Genomic DNA, 21,970 nt, shown 5'->3' with positions numbered 1-21,970 from the left:
CTACCTCCTCGCCGCAGTCACGTCGGCAGCCCGTCGGTCCCTTTGAGCTTTGAGGTCATTCACTTTAACCTATTTCTTTAAATTAAATTTTATTTTATTTACGGGTGTTAACCCGTACTAGACCTGTGTCGATCGCGATTGATCGAATCTCTGATACCCGATCAGTACTTGTGCGTGAGCGAGTGACGCGGTCGTCAGCGCCTCAAATAATCTGCGAACGATTTTTGTTCACCACACTGAATTGGACTTGTAACAATTATCTGGATCGAATACTCGTCGGTCAGTCGTACAACATCACTCTACAGAATAGCAACCTAAAATCCGATCAGTTCGGAATTTTAACGGCCTTCGTGGCGCAGTGGTGTGCGCGGTGGATTTACAAGACGGAGGTCCTGGGTTCGAACCTCGGTTGGGCCGATTGGTGTTTTGGTCCAGGCCTGGCTGGTGGGAGACTTCGATCGTGGCTCGATACCACCCTACCGACAAAGACGTACCGCCAAGCCGTGGATTCAAATACTCCCCCTAATAAGTTAGTCCGTTTCCATTTCAGATTGCATAATCACTTACTACACTACCTTCAGGTGAAATTGTAGTCGATGGCTAACTTGTAACGAATAAAAAAAGGGTTCCGATTCATGTCCTACGGATGTTCAGTTTAAGACTCAAGTAACTTACATACTTTAAGTCGAGTCGTAACACAAAACACGAAAGACCCGTGACCCGAATGATCGAATTATTAAGACCCAACCAATCACCTTGCGTTATAAGAAACGATCGAAAGATACATTTCTTACTTGTACCTATTTTTGGACATTGCCGACAATAGTTACGGGTTAGGCGGCGAGCGGCGTTATCAAAAAGGAAACCGCAAAAGACTAGGGCTTGCTATTTTTTAAAATATCGGATTATCGATATATCGATAATTTCAAAATAAATTTTTCGGCTAAATGAAAACTTTTAACAATTAAGTATTTATTAAACTTCACTATTTTTTTATGTAACTAAATTGACAAGTAAATTAATACGATTAAACATGTTTAAAGTTTTGTCTGAGGGTAAAGTAGTGTATACTATCTGAATACATTACGTTTTACTTATTTCAGTGACATTTTCGATAAAATGCAATTAAAAAACTAAAATATGAAAAACGTAGTATAAATAAATTAGATTATGTTTGATAATGCTTTAGTTTAAATAATTTGCGAGGGATATAAAAAATTAAAACTTGTTAAAAATATCTAGTATCGATATCTACGTTTCAATATCGAACTATCGATATATCGTCCATAAAAATATTAGTAACTAGCGGACGCCCGCGACTTCGTCCGCGTAAATTTCGATGTCAACTTTACTACTACCCCTACCCTACCCTACTCCTACCCTACCCTACCACTACCCCAACCATACCCTACCCAACCCCTACATCTACCCTACCCCTACCCTACCCCTACCCTACTCCTACCCTACCCCTACCTTACCTACACCCTACCCCCATCCTACCCCTACCCTCCCCGTACCCTATCCCTCTCCTACCCCTATCCCACCCGTACCCCTATCCTACCCGTACCTCTACCCTACAACTACCCTACCTCTACCCCTACCCTACCACTACCCTAAACCTACCCTACCCCTACACTACCCCTACGCTTCCCTACCCGTACCCTACCCTATCCTGTAACTTCTCTATCTTACTCCTACCCTTAGCAAAATCGGTCCAGTGCTTCGAGAGTGGTGGTATGACCAAGAGAAATAGAGACTTCTATGCTAATAATATAAAGAGGTATAGTTCGTGTGGTTGTAGGAGGTAATCTCTGGATCTACTGGACCGATTTGGACAATTGTTTTACCAATAGAAAGCTACGTTATTTGCGAGTGTCATAGGCTATGTTTGATCCCCATATTCACACGGGAACAGGAACTACGTAAATGAAAGCGCCGGGCGTCATATAGCGGAATTTCTGCGTCTTTTAGAAATTTTGTATTATCTCCGAAACTATTTAAGTAATTAACATACTGTAAAGGGCAAATCTTATTTCCATAATATCCTTGTGATTATTAAATAATTTATTTTAATAAGGATTGAAGTTTAGTTGTATAAATAATGACGTAAACCTAAGTATATAAAATTAATAACTTTTAAAACACAAAAGGTACTATAACTGCTAATATATAGAAGATAGATATATGGTGTCGCGGACTTTTTTGTAGAACTTTTATAGATACATAAAGTCTCCATACATTAATTTCAATTTTACACAATAGTTAAGGCAGCGCATGCGAGTAAGTCTGTTTAAAAGGATTTTCAGTCCGACCTGTATGACAAAAACTGTGATAACTCGGCTAATATATATGATACCAATATAAAATATAGCCTATAGCACTCCCCGATAATGTAGCATTCTACTTGTGAAAGAATTTTTAAAATCGGACCAGTAGTTCCGAAGATTACCCCATTTAAAAAATGTGACAAACTTACAAACTTACAAACTTTACCTCTTTATAATATTAGTATAGATATAGATGAATACTTATCGCTATTAAGTGATAATGTCGATATTTTGATATATCGATATTTTATTAACAGCCCTAGTAAAGACACTGCCGCCGACTAGGTGTATCAAAAATAGTAGGTATGTAGGTATTAAACAACAAAATTTCTGAAACTAGGTTAAAGTTCATTAACTTCTTCTTTCCAAACAGAATGAAACAGGATGTTCTGAAGTTTTTTCATCAATTTTAATTTTTTTTTTCGATAGCGTGTGAATGTGCTTCAGCTTATTTTTAATATTACTATAGAGTTTATCGTAATGGATACATACATGTCGCGGCGGATTATAGACGCGGCCGGTAGCACGGTGTATATGATACAATTTTTATATTATATATACTGACATTCCAAAAATATTAAATTGTAATGATATGATCACAGAGTAACTAACTGAAACCTTAGGATATCATGGCAAAAGCCCTAATAAATATTGACTACATTAATACCAATGAAAAACTTGCGGGAATTAAGAAAATAGGTACTGGCAAAGCTGAATGTCGCTGTCAATATCAATAAAATATCTGTCGCTGTCATTTAAATTAGCGGTGCCGTCAACGTCAACGCCAAGTGTCATTGTCATGTGTTTTAAAAATAACCTCAATACCTCTTTTTTGTTTTTATTTATATTTTTATATTTTAACTTTTAACAATCAAAGATAAACATCATATATAATGAAGAAAGTTAAAACAGTTAATAAACCAAAGTTTACAAATACACGCAAAGCTCTACGTAAAGAGAAGAGAAAACAAAAGAAGATCAATCGGCAAGATCATTATTTAAGAAAGAAAACTGATTCTATTCAGTCGAAAAAAGTAGTAGGGAAGTTCGTAAAACGGCCAGCTGATAGCCCAGTCTTAAATGATGAACCAAAAGTGAGTTATAGTCCATGTTTCGAAGTATAAACAACAATATAAATATCTACCCCCAAAAGTTACATTTGGTTGATTTTAGGAGGTTTGGGTTGGAGCGAACACCCGCTTCGTATACGTTACTAGTGGCCTAATAAGGCCCACTAGTAACGCTGTATTGGGCCATTAAATCAGGTTGATATTAATCAGCCTGATTGATATCAACCTGATACTGATACAGGCCAGGCTTTCCTACTTATAAGAGAAGAGATTTGTATTAGAATTTTGAATTAGAATATAAATTAAAGTAGTTCTTACTTTATGAATGTTATTTAAACGGGTACATACCACAATGAAGTGACGAGATTTTTATTGTCGATATTTTGACCCAGTTGCATGGATCGTGGTCACGACGGGACTGAAGTTGCGAGATGAGAAGTGAAGTCAGCTGTTAGGGGCAAAATCGATCTACCCTCTTTCTTGTTCTTTTTCTTTTTTCAACGACCTCGCATTTTTGGCTGTTTAGGCAAACCACACTCACGACATCGCTTTTGTTATTATGCGTATCGCGGCGCCCTCTTGGATTATGGATCTCAATCCAATGTTTCAATTAGTTTAGGCAAAAGTCTGCGATAGCTGATCACATTCTACAACCGGGAACTAAACATTGGATTGAGATCCACGGATTAATCCACGCATTATTTCCACGGACCGCCACTATATACCCCGAGTAGTTTGAGAAGCCATTGAAATTCGAAAATACAAAAATTTCAATCGGGAAGATGGTTTCAAACTAGCCAGCAAGTGGAACCCGGTGGTAGAATTGTGCAAACCAAGAGGGCGCCGCGATACGCATAATAACAAAAGCGATTTTGTGAGTGTGGTTTGCCTAAACAGCCAAAAACGCGAGGTCGTTGAAAAAAGAAAAAGAACAAGAAAGAGGGTAGATCGATTTTGCCCCTAACAGCTGACTTCACTTCTCATCTCGCAACTTCAGTCCCGTCGTGACCACGATCCATGCAACTGGGTCGAAATATCAACAATAAAAATCTCGTCGTTTTATCGTGGTATGTACCCGTTTAAATAACATTCATAATGAACAACCACGAAATAAGTTTAAAATCATTAGTTCGAAATAAGTTTAAAATCATTAGTTCTTACTTTATTTTATCTATATCTGAGCTAATATTATAAAGAGATAAAGTTTGTAGTATTGTACAGGGTAATCTCTGTGGATTGACTGTATTTTATTACACCAATTTTAAAAATTATTTTACCACTAGAAAACCACGTTATTTGTGAGTGTCATAGGCTATATTATATACTCATATTCTGACAGGAGCTAAGCGAGTAATATCATAGGGTGTTGGCTAGTATTCTATAATAGTTAGATATACAATTATTTAATTTTTATCACACTTATATTATCATTGTCATCATCATTTTAAGCCTGTTTTAGTAGCCCATTACAGGGCCAGGCCTCTCTCCTAGAGATATAGAGCTTAGACTCACCACACTGGTTCAATGAGGGTGGGTGGTCTTAAGTTGATAATGTTAAATTGTTAGAAATAAGATGTTAATAATAATAGCTAAAATGCTCTCTGAGGTAAGGGGTTGTAACACCACCAGCTTCCCAGTTTCAGGCTAACTGGATTTTTTTTAGAAAAAACTTAGTAATATATTTCATAGCCTGACCTTGGACATAGTGATCTGAAACAACATAATGTACTTTTTTTCCTTTCTCTTATACTGTTACTCAGCAATATGTCATACAATATTGAGTCATCTGTTGGTTAGAGATTATGTGTTATCAGGATAAAGTCCCATAACAAATCTATTATTATGTTGAATTCTATATATATAGATTATGTGTTATCAGGATAAAGTCCCATAACAAATCTATTATTATGTTGAATTCTAGCTTTATTTCTTGGCTAGATTTCGAACACTGTTAAGATTCAGTCTGCAATACAGCAGGCTGAACTGAACATACCATTGGTATTAAAATAGTTGATAATAATATTCTCAATATTTCGCATAATTTCAGAATAAAAAACCTAAAACAAAAGTGGATACAATCCAAGACATCATACTGAGACAGCTTAACAAAGAAAAGAAAGAAGCAAACAAACTAAAGTCTGAGATGAATGACCAGAGGAAGAAGATAATGATCAAAGCCAATGAGGATGAGGATAAAATGATTAAAAAGCTGGAAAAGCAATTAAAATTGAATAAATCAAAAAATAAAAATAACTATTTTGCTGATGATGGGCTAGATTGTATCCTTTTTTAGTAACATATATTTAATTGCAGCAGTGACTCTGGTTTCTAGAACTCAGTTTCATCATCATCATCATCATCATTTGGCTCACTGCTGTGAACGAGTCTCCTCTCAGAATGAGAGGCGTAAGGTCTTAGTCCACCACGCTGGCCCAATGTGGATTGGCAGACTTCACACACACAGAGAATTAAGAAAATTCTCAGGTATGCAGGTTTTCTTACGATTTTTTTCCTTCACCGTTGAGACATGTGAAATTTAATTTCTTATAAAAATGCTATTATTACAGATACCCCGACCCTAACCTAAGAAATAACTAAATGATTACATGGCTGAAAACTGAAACTATATGAAGAAGACTGATATGATATAATTTTTTTAATTCAATAATACGAAATCATGTACATTGTACATAATTATATTTTCAATCTTCTATTTTGATTAAATAAATTACCCATAAAGCTGTTTCTGGCTGCATAAAATTCAAATCAAATCAAATCAAAATTTATTTATTTTAATTAGGCTTAGTTTTAAATTAAATATGATACCATAGACTTTTTTCACAATTATCGGATTATGAATAACCTAGTATAATTTAACATAGTACATTTCTAAACTAAAATTGTACCTTCATTAATATTGTATAATACATTTGGGAAATTTCCTGCAAATAGCAAAGAATGATAATATTTTTCTTAATATTACTGTTAGATTTACTGGAAATTTGTGATAGGGCGACTTCAGAACAGATTGTAGCTGCGGAAAAACATTTAGCTGATGTAGACCATGATTCAGACTTTGAGGAAGACCTAGCTGTAGTTACTGGTAAAGAAATACCTAAAAGGAAGAATAAAAAAGAAAAAGATAAATCTGAAAACATACATTCAGATGGTAGTGATGAGGATACTGACATTGGAGATGATGTTTCTGATAATGAAGATGAAGATCAGTCAGGCAGTGATGAAAGTTTCACAGATAATGATGAAAATGAAATTAGTGAAGATAATAATGAAAGTGACAACAGTGTACTAGATAATGACCTAGAGAGAAAATCAAAACATAAATCAATAGCAACTAATAAGAAATCAAGTAAAGAAAATATAGTCGCAATAGCTAAAGACAGTGAAAGTGAAAGTGACAGTAATAAAAGTGATTCTAGTGAAGCAGATGAGAAATCTTTCAAGAACCTCAATAAAAAGCAATTAAGCAAAGATCAAAAAAAATCTAAACCACAATCAAAGTCAAGTAAGGAAAGAATTATTTCTGAAGATGATGTTAGTAAAGTATTTAGTGATGATGAAGTCTCAGACTTATCAGGAGATGAAGATTTTTCTGGTGATGAAATTGGTAATGAAAACAATGAGATATCTGAAGTTGAAGAAAATAAAAAACCAGATGTATGGGAAGATATTTATGGGCGAAAAAGAGACAAAGAAGGAAATATTATTAAGGTGATTGTTGTATTTATGTTTCACAAAACACTAAAGGAAACCATTTTTTTGTTAAAGATTGTACTAATTTAAGTACATAATAAGTAATTTTGGTGTCTAGTTAATGATATAAGAATTCAAATTGCTTTTGATAAGACAGTATTTTTAAAAATATCTGTTTTTATTATGACAAAGTAATTAATAATGCTTTAGCCTTTACCTATATAATGTTTATATTTCAGGAAGAAAAAGGAATATACATTCCACCACATTTAAGGAACAAAGACTCAGCATCAGATAAAGAACTAACACAGCTCAAACGTCAGATTAAAAGTAAGTTATTAATTTAATCACACTTCAAAACCATCATTTGAATTCTTATTGGGTCATTTCAAACTTCAAACATTATTTAAAAACATCATCACTTTTTGTCTGTTTTTAAAAAAGTTAAAAATGCCAATAAACACAAATTACACATTACATAAACATACCTATGCTATGCTAGAAAAAGGTAACCCTTTAACCATACTTCCAGCAATGGGATAGAGGGATGCTAATATTCTTTATTAAAATAATACAAGTGTGCTTTAGGCCATACAACATAATTAAAACTTATGTATGTATATGTATATATTATCTCTCCGTTCGCCTCGGCCGATCACACTTTTCGTAAAGCTCGCATCACACATTTACTAGCTTACTCCCCAAGCCAAGTGTGCGTAAAGAAGTTACTTCATCGAAAAATTCTTTGTCAGGTGTTCTCAACAAGCTAGCCGGCACCAACCTGCACTGGGCCTGCACTTCGCTGGAGAGTCTGTATGCAGGCAGCAGTAGACACGCAGTGAGCTCCACGCTGACGCAGCTGTGGCTCGAGGCCACGGTCGGCGCGGCGCTCACTCCGGACAGGATGCTCGCCGAGCACGCGGCGCTCGTGGCCCTGCTGCACGCTAATGTTGGCGAGGAAATAGGTATTCTTCTTCTTCGTAGGTTTGGGTGTACTCTTCTATAACAAGATCCCCAAGACTGTGATGGACCTATGCATTGGCATTGGCAGGTCTGTTAAAAAACATTTACTTAGTCGAGGTTACTACACTATTGATGATTTCCTTAATGGTAAAGATGCTTGGAGGCCATTGGATCAGCTTCCACCTTCACACAGGAAGTAAAACTATAAGAAATTGTAATGTTGGCACTAATTGTAAGTTATAATATTATATGATTTTTTTAAAAAAGAGCAACTGTTGAGTTTCTTGCCGGTTTCTTCTCAGCGGAACCTGTATCAAAAGTGCTTGTAAAGTGACCCAATTTGAAATAAATGATTTTTTTATTTTGATCTTTTTTTCTAATTCTTCGTCTTCTTTCCTGGGCCTTTGCCGCAATTGGCCACTAAAGGTTGGCTGTTATACGTCGGTCCATTTGGTGCTGGTCCCTGCTGGAGTCACTCCAGCCAGTAGATAAGCTAGAGATAAGAAAGATCTACGGCTGTTTGTTGTCCTTAATAAATAATATGATTCCAGGTGCCCATTTTCTTGAAGAATTGTGTCGAAAGTTTGACGCCATGATGCGATCCCCACAACCTGTGGGCGATAAGACGCTGGACAATCTTGTGGCCTGTCTCGCGCTTTTATACAGTTTCAAGGTACAGTTCATCACTCTTCACTCTCTTTGTTGATCACTTTATTTTCATTCTGTCAGTCTGTTTATCAAGACTTTTTGTCTGGAGAACGCGAGGAGGTATCGAGTTAAAATTAAAGCCATATACTGTCAATAGTTAATGGAGCTGTGGAAAAAAAATCCGTAAACAAAAACATATGGCCATGATGTTGCCACAAAAATGTTCTATTTCAGATCTACCACGCATCACTACTCTACGACATCCTGACACGTCTGGTAGAGGAACTGACAGAGAAGCATATCGACTGCGTGCTGGCGGCGCTGCGGAACGTGGGCGGCGTGCTGCGGAAGGAGGAGCCGGCCGCGCTCAAGGCGTTCATACACGACACGCAGGCCAACATTGCCAAGTTGAACCAGCCTGACAGCGGGTAAGAAGGGAAGGGAAGGCAAATATTCTTTTAAAAATAATCTACACTTATATTATAAGAAGGAAAGATGAATTTATTATGAAACACGGCTAAAATTCACGTGATACAACGTCGGGGTATGCCTGACTAGTTTCGAACTCATAGTCCTGACGATAGTTTCTGAATGTGCAGAATCCATAATTTAATTTAGTTTCTTAGTTAATGGAACCGTAACAACAAACACGAGTCACCCAAGGTTTTTAAAAAAAAATCTCTCTGGATGTGTCTTTTGTGGAACTAAAACTTTGGCAGGGACTATAGTCCTAAAGCCTGTATTTATAAATTACTGTAGTTGCAATCTACAAATATTTTTTTTTGTGATTTAACAGTTCCACTACGATAGATTACAATCTACCGAATAATAACACGTTAAATTCTAAGCAGTATGCTAGTTCCCAATCCATCAACAGCTTACAATCTCGCGAGATAGATTATAAACTAACGGTATTTACAATTTAACTGTGACAGATGTACTATATCATGCCATAACCATGCTAGGAAAAACCAGGTAATCAGTCCGTGTGATATTATCATGTGGATATAACTCGTGATAGCCCAGTGGATATAACTTCTGCCTCCGATTCCGGAGGGTGTGGGTTCGAATATATAACTTCTGCCTCCGATTCCGGAGGGTGTGGGTTAGAATTAAATATCACGTGTCTCAATCGGTAAAGGAAAACATCGTGAGGAAACCTGCATACCAGAGAATTATCTTAATTCTCTGCGTGTGTGAAGTCTGCCATACCGCATTGGGCCAGCGTGGTGGACTATTGGCCTTATCCCTCTCATTCTGAGAGGAGACTCGAGCTCAGCAGTGAGCCGAATATGGGTTGATGACGACGATGTTATCATTATATTTTTTCAGATCGCGAATAAAGTTCCTCCTGGAAGTTCTGCTGGCGGTGAAGAACAACAACCTGAACAAGATCCCCAACTACGACCCGTCGTACGTGGAGGAGCTGAAGAAGTTGAGCCGCGGCGTGGTGCGACGCGGGAACTACGTCACCACGCTCAACATCAGGCTGGACGACTTGTTGAAAGGTCAGCCTCTAGTGTTACGTTTAAATGTCAAAACTCATTATAACGTCTCGGACGCGCCTACGTCACTTCAGATGTCTGAAATTTGGTGGACATTGGCTGGCATTTTTGACGGCCTCCGTGGTGCAGTGGACTTACAAGATGGAGGTCCTGGGTTCGATCCCCGGCTGAACGGATTTAGATTTTCTTAATTAGTCCAGGTCTGGAGGCTTTGGCCGTGGCTAATTACCGCCAAGCGATTTAGCGTTCCGGTACGATGTCGTGTAGAAACCGAAAGGGATGAAGATTTCATCCTCCTTCTAACAAGTTAGCCCGATTCCATCTTAGATTGCATCATCACTGATACCATCAGATGAGATTGTAGTCAAAGGCTAACTTGTAAAGAATAAAAAAAAAATGGCTGGGAAACAGAGGGAATTATTTTTTTCACATAAAATATCCTTCAGGAAATCTGTATGCTGTATGTTTATATACCTTAATATTGAACATTTAAATAGTAAATAAATAAGTAATCCTGATTATTAAAAACGAAACGACGAACGAAATGTTTAATGGGGCTTTTAAGACGCGCGTTGCCATCTACAGTCATAGTGATACAGAGTTTGTTATTTTAAACTACCAGTAGATGGCATTTTTAGATGAAACACACCCTTTTTGTACACTTCAAGAATCTGTTTCGAAGCAGTTATGCCTGTGACTCATAGATGGCGCTGTATTTTACATTTTTTTTAAGTTTTCCTTTAGTCTTGTGGCTTAAAGCACGCTCGTTTTTTTCATATGTCACATATGCCACTGCCATTATTTTAATTCTAGCTCACGAAAGAGGCAAATGGTGGGTGGTGGGATCAGCGTGGGAGGGCAACCGGGTGGTGGAGGACAAGCCGACGGTGAAGGCGCCTTCGACCAGCGACCAGCGGCTGCTGGAGCTGGCGCGCCGGCAGCGGATGAACACTGACGTGCGCAGGAGCATCTTCTGCGTCATCATGGCTGCTGAGGTTCGATTATTCATCTTTTCTTTTTTTGTTTATCCTTAGTCCACCTAAGATGAGTCTGCACAATGTCTTCCTTAATTCACTCCTGTCATATTTGTCAGTTGTCTTTGCGGGTCAATCACGGCTAAAACTCACGTGATATTAGGTCGGAGTATGATCGACTACTTTCGAATCCATACGGGGCCCTTAGTCATGAGCTGGTTCTTGCATCGCGGCACGATCCAAACTCCGAAGCGGCTGCGTGACGCGCTGCTGCTCGCATCGCGCGCTGGGAGAGGAGTTGAGTGGTGGGGCGTGAAGGTTCCGTTACACTCTCCGACGGTTCATTAATGTCATCTTCATTGGTCTCGTCTTCCTCATAAGTTCTCCTTAATTGTCCTAATTTATGGCCAATTTTCAGCTCTGTACCATTCGTATAATTTGTGCCCAAGTTTGTATGGAGACTGGGTTTCTCCTTTCAGGATTACATGGACGCGTTCGAGAAGCTGCAGCATCTGGGGCTCCGGGGGCAGCAGGAGCGGGAGGTGGTGCACGTGCTGCTGGCGTGCTGTCTGCAGGAGAAGAGCTACAACCCGTACTACGCCGTGCTGGGGCAGAAGCTGTGCGACCACGACAGGAAGTACCAGGTAATCACTGCATGTGACCACGATAACAAGTACCAGGTAATCAGTCTATGAGACCATGGTAAAAAGTATAAATAATAATTTGTCCATGTGACTACGATAGGAAGCACCAAGTAATCAGTCCATGTAACCACGATAAAAAGTACCAAGTAAACAGTTCATGTGACCATGATTGCAAGTACCAGGTAATCAGTCTGTTTCTATGATGGGAAGTACCAGGTAATAACTCCATATGATCTCAATAGCAGTATAACAGAATATCAGTCTTTGTGACCACGATAGGAAGTATGTATATAAATCAGTCAATTTGACCATGATAGGAATAATCAAATAATCAGTATGTGTGACCATAATAAGAAGTACCTGGTAATCAGTCTGTGTTACCATAATAGGAAGTTCCAGGAAATCACTTCGTGTGGTCACAATAGCTAGTACCAGGTAGTCAGACTTTGTGACCACGATAGGAAGTACTAAGTAATCAGTGCATGTGACCAAGATAGGAAGTGCTAAGTAATCGTTCATCTTACCATGACAAGAAGTGCCAGGTAATCATTCAGGTACTGCCTGTGATAGGAAGTACCAGGTGATCACTCCATGTGACCACATTAGGAAGTACCAAGTAATCCAACCATTTTACTATGATAGGAAGTACTAGGTAATCAGTTTATGTGACCATGATAGCAAGTAACAAGTAATTTTATTTATTTATTTTATTTAAATATAATCTCGGATATAGCGCTCAATCTGAAAACCTAATCCATTTTTGATAGTCAATTGAAAATATTCCAACTATTCTGAATGTTAATATATGTTTCAGTTGTCAATACAATACACCGTGTGGGACAAAATAAAAGAGTTGGAATCTCTCTCCAAGCAGAGTATGGCGAACTTGGCGCAGTTCCTCATACATCTCATCATGGAGAAGGGGTTGCCGCTGTCAGTTCTAAAGGTAAGTCTAAGTCTATAGTCAAAGAAACGTTATTAACTGGTAACCCAGTTAGCTACTAAAATCAAGAATTTTGAATCAAGAAAGTTGAGCGTTTCATCAAGATGAAGCTACTCACGGAAAAGTAACTTTATAATAATCACTTGTAAATTTGTTCCACGGACCCCGGGCTATAAAATAAAAACTATGATAAATCCATCGATTGATTGCCAATTTCTTGGCACTCATTTCAAGTAGGCACATATGCAAATTCAAACTTAAACTCAATACTTAAGGTTGAATTTGGGATTTTATTGAATATTGGACTATATTTAAAAGCCTTTAGGTATAATTTTCTTTACCAATAATTCTAACATTCTAAAACTGTCAAAGTATAATTGGCCAATTTTTCTGTAATTTTTCTATATGATTGTGCGACCTTTTATCATAAAAGGTCAATGGATACATCAAGATAGCTTATTAGCTACTGTAGCATATTTTTCGTTTATTTTTTCAGATAATCCAATTCTCCGATCTAAACAAAACGACAGTAAGGTTCATGCGTCAAATTCTCCTTGCTATAATAATGAATGCCGACCTCCAGGCGTCCCTACAAGTGTTTCACAGGATATCTAAACCGCCAAAACTTCACATGTTCAGAGAGAGCCTCCGGTTGTTCATACAACACTTTTTGATCAAAAACGCGGGGAAAAAAGCTACCGTTTTGAGTGAAGACGAGATGGCAACACTGAAGGAAAGAGCGGTGGAAGTGGATAGGATATTGACTTTGTATGAAAATAAGTTGAGACTGTAAATAAAACAATATTTTAATATATTTTTCGTTTTTTTTACTACTTTTAGTTAATTTTAAGTGTTCCACGGATACCCAAACCGCCAAAACTGCAGATGGTCAGAGAGAGTCTCCGGTTGTTCATAGCATACAACACTTTGATCAAAAACGCGGGGAAAAAAGCTACCGTTTTGAATGAAGACGAGATGGCAACACTGAAGGAAAGAGCGGTGGAAGTGGATAGGATATTGACCTTGTATGAAAATAAGTTGAGACTGTAAATAAAACAATATTTTAATATATTTTTTGTTTTTTTACTACTTTTAGTTAATTTTAAGTGTTCCACGGATACCCAAATCGCCAAAACTGCAGATGGTCAGAGAGAGTCTCCGGTTGTTCATAGCATACAACACTTTGATCAAAAACGCGGGGAAAAAAGCTACCGTTTTGAGTGAAGATGAGATGGCAACACTGAAGGAAAGAGCGGTCGAAGTGGATAGGATATTGACTTTGTATGAAAATAAGTTGCGACTGTAAATAAAAAATATTTTAATATATTCTTTGGCTTTTTATTATTTTTCGTTAAATGGTCCACGGATATCTAAACCGCCAAAACTGATCATACAACGCGTCATACAACGCTTTTTGAACAAAAAACGTGGGGAAAAAGCTACCGTTTTGAGTGAAGACGAGATGGCAACATTCAAAGAAAGACCGATGGAAGTAGATATAAAATAGAATATTTTATATCTACTTAAATAATTTAAGAAAATAAGTTGAGACTGTAAATTAAAAATATTTTGGTACAACATTGTTGACGTTCTATTACTTTTTTTAGGGTTTCACAGACCACTACAACCTAAAAGCGTTAGCTTTTAGCGATGTCTGTTCTGTGACTACAACTAAGCGTAAATAAAATAGCCCTGGGAGTAGGTTCTGCAAATATACAACGCTCCAAGGGATAAATCGAACCCTACACCTTTCAGCTTGGATTCCAGCCCCTTAACCACAGATTGGAGTTGTAAACACCTTGAATAAAAGGCAAATATTTATTCAAGGTATCTAATTCGACACAGCGTCCCTATAAAGCCATACATTTACCCAGCTGTGACTATATGAATAGGGTTTATTTAGTATTACATTAATACGGGATTTTCCACACATGAGTTGAAGTTTATCTTATCGTTATGTCTGCCTGCAGGCTGACCGTTATCAGTATATGTAGATGCAATGGCGTGCACAAAGTCCTTAACTAGGGTAAGCACTATAGGTACCTATATTATACAAAAGTGAAATTTGATCTAATATAGGTTATCTTATTATTAATTATCCTCAGGGTAGGTAGTGTATTTTTGCATATGTGAAACAAACAACAAACACTTTTTTTTTATATCTCGTGTTAGACAGTTAAAATCACGGATGATTGTATTTCTGTTGTCGTTATAACAAATACTAAAAAACTGAAAATACATAATTAAGGGGGCTCCCACACAATAAACGGTTTTTTTACAGTTTTTATAGTTTAATGGAACCTACGGAACCCTTCGTACCCGAATCCCACTTGACTGTTTTTTTAATACGATTGAACTGCAGGAAGTCTCAAGTCATTATTGCTTATTAATCAAATTTATTTTCATTAATTTAAGAAAAAGTTAATTATAATTTTTATTATAATCGAGGTGTAAAATGAATATGAATTTATATATATTATACCCGTTTTTTTAATTTGTTTGTTGGTAAACACTGCACATCGAGTATGGCTTAAGTATAGTTTTCATGTTTACTGCACCCGAACAAGCTCATGATAACGGACACCGGAATACGAAACAAGTAGGGCATACTCAGACAAAATTTTCCTGTCAATCGAGTGTACTTCATTGTGAACATTTATGTCAATGGTAGCGAGTTATCAATGATAAGCGATTGATAAAATGATAACGCCGTGCAAATGTATATCAGTTAGCATAGCAACGGCATACAGTCTACCGACGTGGGAAAGGAGATAAATTAATAGTTTTTAGGGTTCCGTAGTTATGAAAATATACAAGGCGGAGGTCCTGGGTTCGAATCCCGGCTGGGCCGATTGAGGTTTTCTTAATTGGTCCAGGTCTGGCTGGTGGGAGGCTTCGGCCGTGGCTAGTTACCACCCTACCGACGAAGACGTACCGCCTAGCGATTTAGCGTTCCGGAACGATGCCGTGTAAAACTGAAAGGAGTGTGGATTTTCATCCTCCTCCTTACAAGTTAGCTCGCTTCCATCTTAGATTGCATCATCACATACCATCAGGTGAGATTGTGATCAAGGGCTAACTTGTAAAGAATAAAAAAAAGGGTGCGAGGGAGTATTTCCCATAAATTCAAGGTGTTGACAAGTCCACTTATAGGAGCCAAACTGCATACCTAATTTATTTTTAATTAAAAAAATCTTTTTATACCAAGTAATTCAAATAATTCTGACTATCCGTGACTGTAGCACACGCCTTCCTATATCCTCGCATCAGCGCCGGCCCGAAGTAAATTTTAGAATGGAGCGAGATCCAATTATGGCGCCTTTTCTGTTTGCTCCTAACATTATACTAGGGACGTTTGAAAAATTCGTAATATATCGGAAATTCGCATTTTAGTAGATACCTATACTTAGTATAGTACGACTAAGTAAATAGGGTACTCGCCGTAACTTTATGAATCTGCAATGGATGAATTTAAATAACCACACACGGCGATTCAATTTTATGTCAACAAAAATGCGCTTCCAGTATATTATTTACATATAATTTTAATGTTAGCGCACGCGAAATTGACACATATTACAATGTGAATACGTGTTTTATTAGAATAAACGATTGGGCGTAAGTACTTGTTAAAGATCTTCAATGCTTTAAGTAGGTATAGGTAGAACTTATATTGAATCGACTTTCAAGTTTCAAAAGATATAGCATCAGAGGTAAGCATACGTGGGTATGATATATTTTATAATAAACCTGCATTTTTAGCTTTAAGCATATTTATACAGGAATTTATTATTATTATTTATTATGTATTATCGTATTGTATTGTATAGTAGTATAGTATATTTATTTATTATGTATAAGAGAGCTTAATATACACAAAACCAACCCAATTACTGCTGAATGTTTATTGAAACTACCTACTTGAAAGATAGATTGCTAAAAGGTTAACAACCCATTTTTAGCTAACTGTTGAGCACGAGTCTCATTTCAGAATGAGAAGGGCAAGGCCAATAGTCCACCACGCTGGCCCAAAGCCGGTTTGGCAGACATCACACATGTAGTGAAAAGGTATATATTATTTGATATGCTGGTATCCTCACGATGTTCAAGATCGCAGTCAAGGGCTTGGTAATTTAATTAAAAAACGTGTTCTCTACTAGTAGTTATACCTACTTATCTACAAACAGCGCAATGTACAACGGCCTGATCGATCCCCGATCCCCGATCCCCGGCAGGACCGATTGAGATTATCTTAATTGGTCCAGACCTGGCTGATTGGAGGCTTCGGCCGTGGTTACCACCCTCTCAGCAAAGACGTACCGCCAAGCGATTTAGAGTTCCGGAACGATGCCGTGTAGAAACCGAAAAGGGTGTGGATTTCATCCTCTTCCTAACAAGTTAGCCTGCTTCCATTTTAGATAGCATCATCACTTGGTGAGATTGTAGTCAAGGGCTAACTTGTAAAGAATAAAAAAAACGAAAAATAAGCAATGCGACAGAAATGCGCTGACGCATACAACAGCCGATGTATGCAATGTATCATACCTATGTATGTATAATGTATCACCTACTTATTGTACGTACGTACCTACACTAGCGTAATCCGATGCGTGCGCGCAGGTCGGATGGCAACAGGCAGTCTGCTGGCGTTCGATCAAATCAGGGCTGTCACATCGCCACATATGTGGGTACTGTATAATTTGCTTGTCTGGTGAACTCAATTTTTTAACCGACTTCCAATAAAGATGTATGTTCAGCCGCTGAGCGTACATCTTTATTGGAAGTCGGTTCAGAATTGAGCCACGGCCAGACCAGCCGTCCGAACCCAGAACCTCCGTCTTGTAAATCCACCGCGCAGACCACTGCGCCACGGACGTTAACGTTGGAATGGGATATTTGTCATCTTATCCTATGCGTTTTGCGTAATACCTACATTTATTTTTCCAAAAAATTCTCAGTAAAAATTTTCAGCTCAGGGATGGGTCTTACACCCCCGTGTCTCGCAGGACATGTTAAGAATTCTCAGTAAAAGTTGTATGTTACATATTTAAAAAAAAATGCCATTGAAATAGTATTCCCATTGCATTGATTTCCGAATAGGCGGAAAAGACTGTGTTAGAAGTGAGTACAAACGTTCTGCGGGCGGGGATCAAACCACGACCCCTCGGTGTTGAGTCCGGTCTGGGTCCTTTCATCATCATCATTATCAACCTATATTCGGCTCACTGCTAAGCTCGAGCCTCCTCTCACAATGAGAGGGGTTAGGCCAATAGTCTACCACGCTGGCCCAATGCGGATTGGCACACTTCACCCACGCATAGAATTAAGAAAATTCTCTGGTATGCAGGTTTCCTCACGATGTTTCACTTGGCTACCACGGCTATCCTCGACCATTTCTTTACCATTGATTTATTCAGGCTTGAATTCATTAATCAAACACCTAACAACTTTTAATGAGAATGCCGTATTTTAATACCATTATAGTAAAACTGGCAACCCTGGCCAAATGATTATCCATGCTAGTAGAAATCCGATACCTCAGTGAATTAGCACCTAGATTTATGTAGGTACCTAAGTACTTAGTGGGCGCGGTTTTACGAGTACATTATTAGATACAATCCAATATTCGTTTACTGAAACGATTTTTTTATTAGGGAAAAATAACTCAATGAGCCGTGATAGCCCAATGGATATGATCTTTGCCTCCGATTCTGGAGGGTGTGGGCTCGAATTCGGTCCGGGGCATGCACCTCCAACTTTTCAGTTATGTGCATTTTAAGAAATTAAATATCACGTGTCACAAACGGTGAAGGAAAAACATCGTGAGGAAACCTGCATACCAGAGAATTTATTTCTCTGCGTGTGTGAAGTCTGCCAATCCGCAATAGGCCAGCGTGGTGGCTATTGGCCTAACCCCTCTTATTCTGAGAGGAGACTCGAGCACAGCAGTGAGCCGAATGTGAGTTGATAATGATGATGATAAAAAAACTCAAATCATGCGGCATGCCTGATGCCCACGTGGAATGGTATGGTAGCAACGACATTTTATATTATAGACATGTTACGTGCGTACAAAATCACCGCAAAAAGTGATCTGAATTTAGTTACCACACTGAGCGCACACATGCACAATATTGCGTTTACTTCACTTCCACAACTCAACATTGTTGGCAATATTTGGATATTATTTGTTTAAATAACTTCCGTTGTGTACTATGGCTACTAAATGAAATTAAGACAATTAGCCACTTCAGTTTTTAGACGTAACATATCTACATAAATATATAATATAAGTAAAGGTAAAATTGAGCATGTGTGCGCTCAGTGAAGTAGCTAATTTCCAATCACTTTTGTGATGTTGTAGGCACATAACCTGTCTAATAGTATAAAATCTTGGGCTAGATATGGATAGAGTAGGTACGATTAATAAAACCAATATAAATTATATGTTCAACCATATATTTTAAAGGTCTAATTTTCAGAAGATGAAGATTATTTAGACTAATTTGTTTTATATCTTCTAACAAATTAAATCAAATTATTATTATTCAAGCTACAATCGGAACGCACCTTGTCATTATTTAATATCACGCCATCTATGTTGCCATTGAAGTAACTCTACGCAACACTTGGTTTCTATTATAGAGGCAATTTAAATGAAGTTACAGCTTTCTTGATTAAGTTTATTTATTGAAAAGATTCATTTACTAAGAAATTTCAATAATACATTAATATTTTGAAAGTTATATCGATTATTCGCTGCAATTTGAATAGTGGCGGGATTTCGTTCTTACAGCGCTACCTTGCGTGTAAACTCGTAAACGTCAGTGAACAAAGAGAGGCAGCAGCCACTACCGAAATTAAGGTTGTGTTCTATCTCTGTTCGATGAACGCGTACGTTTTATGTGCGAACGGGACGGCGCCATCACTTTGGCCATCAATTCATAACCATCTTTCTTTCTTGTGCAACTGTTTCTCGTCGGTCGTGTTCTAGGATCAAGTGCGAACGCAGGATGGACGCCATTCGTGCGAGATAAATTGTGATAAATTGTGGCATCGCTCGCGTAGCGACAGGCGAAGGCGTGCGGAGTGGCGAGTGGAGACAGTGCGTGCATCAGTGGCGGGCGTGGAGTATGCTATATGTGTAACTGGTGTCGGGGCGTCCGGGTGGCCTCGGTGCGCGGAGAGTGCGGAGAGCGCGGAGAGCACGGAGAGCGGCTCGGGCGAGGCGGGCCGCGCGGACCATGGCGGGCGCGAGCTGATCGGGCGGCCGCGGCGTCCGCTCGCGCTCCGCCGGCCCCATGCGAGCGCCGGAGGGTTTATGGGTATCTGCGTGAGCTGCCGGCGCCGCGACCGCAAGGCACCCGAGAAGCGTTGGGTGCCGGCCACGGGCGGGCCCGCTAAGGGCGCGGCGGCAGAGCTGCTCCCGCGGCGCTGGCCCCTCACAGCCATGGCCAACTCCATCTCCAACATCAAGATGACCAACCCTATCAAGGGCATGGTGAGCAAGCGCCGCATCCGCTACATGAAGGACGGTTTCAATTTGGACTTGGCATGTATCCTTTTTGTGTAGTGATTAGTGATAAGTTGGGATGCCCCCGCAGACCCTGGTAAGTGGCGCAGAACCCGCGGCGCGTCGGGAACCACCGATTCTACGCACTCAGTAGGTTTCTCGTCGTAGTTTTTACGAGCGCTAGCATAACCTGTATGTGGCGTCCGTATCGCCAGTTCGCGTATTTGAGGTTATAACGCGAGATACGACTCGACATATTCAGTTCCTGTCGAGATTTACAATTGTAAACAGTCAAGAAAGTGATCAAACATATTGTGTACACACCTACACCATTTGCTGTGTGTCAATGTATGCTGCTTGTACAAAAAGGCAACAGTTTGATATGGGGTTAGCTATACATGTATACATATCTGATATCTTGCATAGCAACAGCTCAAATAACCTATATTTATAGCTAGTCACAGCATATTACATAGATAGTATCTGATAAACAGTTAGAAACTTGTAGATAGTAACATTGTGTATTTTAGGGAAGCCTTGGACCAATCAATGTCACTCCATTAGCTATGGAAAGTAGTTTGTTGATAGATGTAACTTTCTCTCAGTCAGGCAGCTCTTTGTTATACACAAATATGCATTATAAAAGAAAAATTTTCACTAAGCCATTGCATAATTTGTTACTATGTTGTGTTTATTAAAGGTGCTAATTTTGTACATGCTCTAATGGGCAGGTGCAAGGGATACTGCTTTAATTATAGCTAACTAATATGAATTGGATATAGTTGCACACTTTTTACATTATAATTAATAATAATTATTCTAAAATCATGTTGATAAATTATATTTAAAGTAATCAGCTATTTATTTGTGCTGTGCTATGGTATGCTGCTGCACATTAATATTATAAGGTTGAATAAAAATTCATTATTATTTTTCTATTATGAGGACCATGAAAATGACCTTTGCTTCAATTCAAATCCGGTCTAGGCGATGCACCTCCTACTTGTCAGTTATATGCAATTTAAAATACATGCTGTGTCTCAAACGGTGAACGAAAACCATTGTAAGGGAATCTGCATACCAAAGTATTTTCTAAAGTTTCTGTGTGTGAAGTCTGACAATCTGCTTTTTTTTTATTCATTACAAATTACCCCTTGACTCTCCTGATGAAAAGTGGTGATACAGTCTAAGATGGATGTGGGCTAATTTGTTAGGAGGAGGATGAAAATCCACACCCCTTTTGGTTTCTACATGACATAAACCGTATGTCTGGTTTATGAACATAGGCAGCAATTTATAGGATGTGTCTCTAACATTGGATTGTGAATGGTTGCTCTGTTTAGGCCATTTGCTGGTCTGTCAATTATTATTATACACTGTAATCTAACGAGAGCTGTGATAGCCCAGTGGATATAACCACTGCCTTTGATTCAGAGGGCGTAGGTTTGAATCCACTTCAGGCATGTACCTTTGACTTGATGGACTATTAGCCTACTTATTCTCAACAGTGAGCTGAATAATAATAATAATAATAAAGTCTTTATTTATTTCATACAAATTAGTAATACAATTTTTTTTTTTTTAATAGATTTTTTTTTTTTTTCTTTTTATATTACGTTTGTATGAATCCCATTATTGGGTATAGGCCTCCTCCAGCAGTTTCCACTTTCGT

At 38.3% G+C, this 21,970-nt stretch overlaps 2 protein-coding genes across 3 annotated transcripts in view; both read left to right on the top strand.

The window, feature by feature from the left end:
* Window positions 1-3,122: 3,122 nt before the first annotated feature.
* On the top strand, window positions 3,123-13,599 carry LOC112050647 (nucleolar MIF4G domain-containing protein 1 homolog). Its single transcript, XM_024088952.2, has 12 exons — window positions 3,123-3,421; window positions 5,445-5,676; window positions 6,387-7,126; window positions 7,348-7,438; window positions 7,861-8,073; window positions 8,623-8,744; window positions 8,954-9,147; window positions 10,052-10,227; window positions 11,038-11,219; window positions 11,678-11,842; window positions 12,657-12,788; window positions 13,282-13,599. The coding sequence occupies exons 1-12, from the start codon at window positions 3,221-3,223 to the stop codon at window positions 13,576-13,578; spliced, it is 2,745 nt and encodes a 914-aa protein (XP_023944720.1). The 5' UTR covers window positions 3,123-3,220; the 3' UTR covers window positions 13,579-13,599.
* A 5,947-nt stretch (window positions 13,600-19,546) lies between these two features.
* Window positions 19,547-21,970, top strand: part of LOC112050643 (phosphatidylinositol 3,4,5-trisphosphate 3-phosphatase and dual-specificity protein phosphatase PTEN) — a 76,004-nt gene continuing 73,580 nt past the window's right edge. The window contains exon 1 of one of the 2 annotated variants that reach the window (XM_024088947.2): window positions 19,547-20,341. In XM_024088947.2, coding sequence (XP_023944715.1) covers window positions 20,107-20,341 — 235 coding nt within the window. In that variant the 5' untranslated portion in view covers window positions 19,547-20,106. The remainder of the gene's footprint in view (window positions 20,342-21,970) is intronic. The other variant, XM_052887418.1, reaches the window with a different exon arrangement.

Source organism: Bicyclus anynana, chromosome 19 (assembly GCF_947172395.1).
Source record: "Bicyclus anynana chromosome 19, ilBicAnyn1.1, whole genome shotgun sequence".
Taxonomy (NCBI): Eukaryota; Metazoa; Arthropoda; class Insecta; order Lepidoptera; family Nymphalidae; genus Bicyclus; species Bicyclus anynana.
Note: the sequence above shows the minus strand (reverse complement) of the source record. Positions and strands in the feature narration are given on the sequence as shown.

Coding starts and splice junctions, on each gene's coding strand:
- LOC112050647 (XM_024088952.2), top strand. CDS start 3,221: ATGAAGAAAGTTAAAACAGTTAATAAACCAAAGTTTACAAATACACGC. Junction 7,439..7,860: donor GCTCAAACGTCAGATTAAAA/GTAAGTTATTAA, acceptor ATTCTTTGTCAG/GTGTTCTCAACAAGCTAGCC. Junction 11,220..11,677: donor GCGTCATCATGGCTGCTGAG/GTTCGATTATTC, acceptor TTCTCCTTTCAG/GATTACATGGACGCGTTCGA.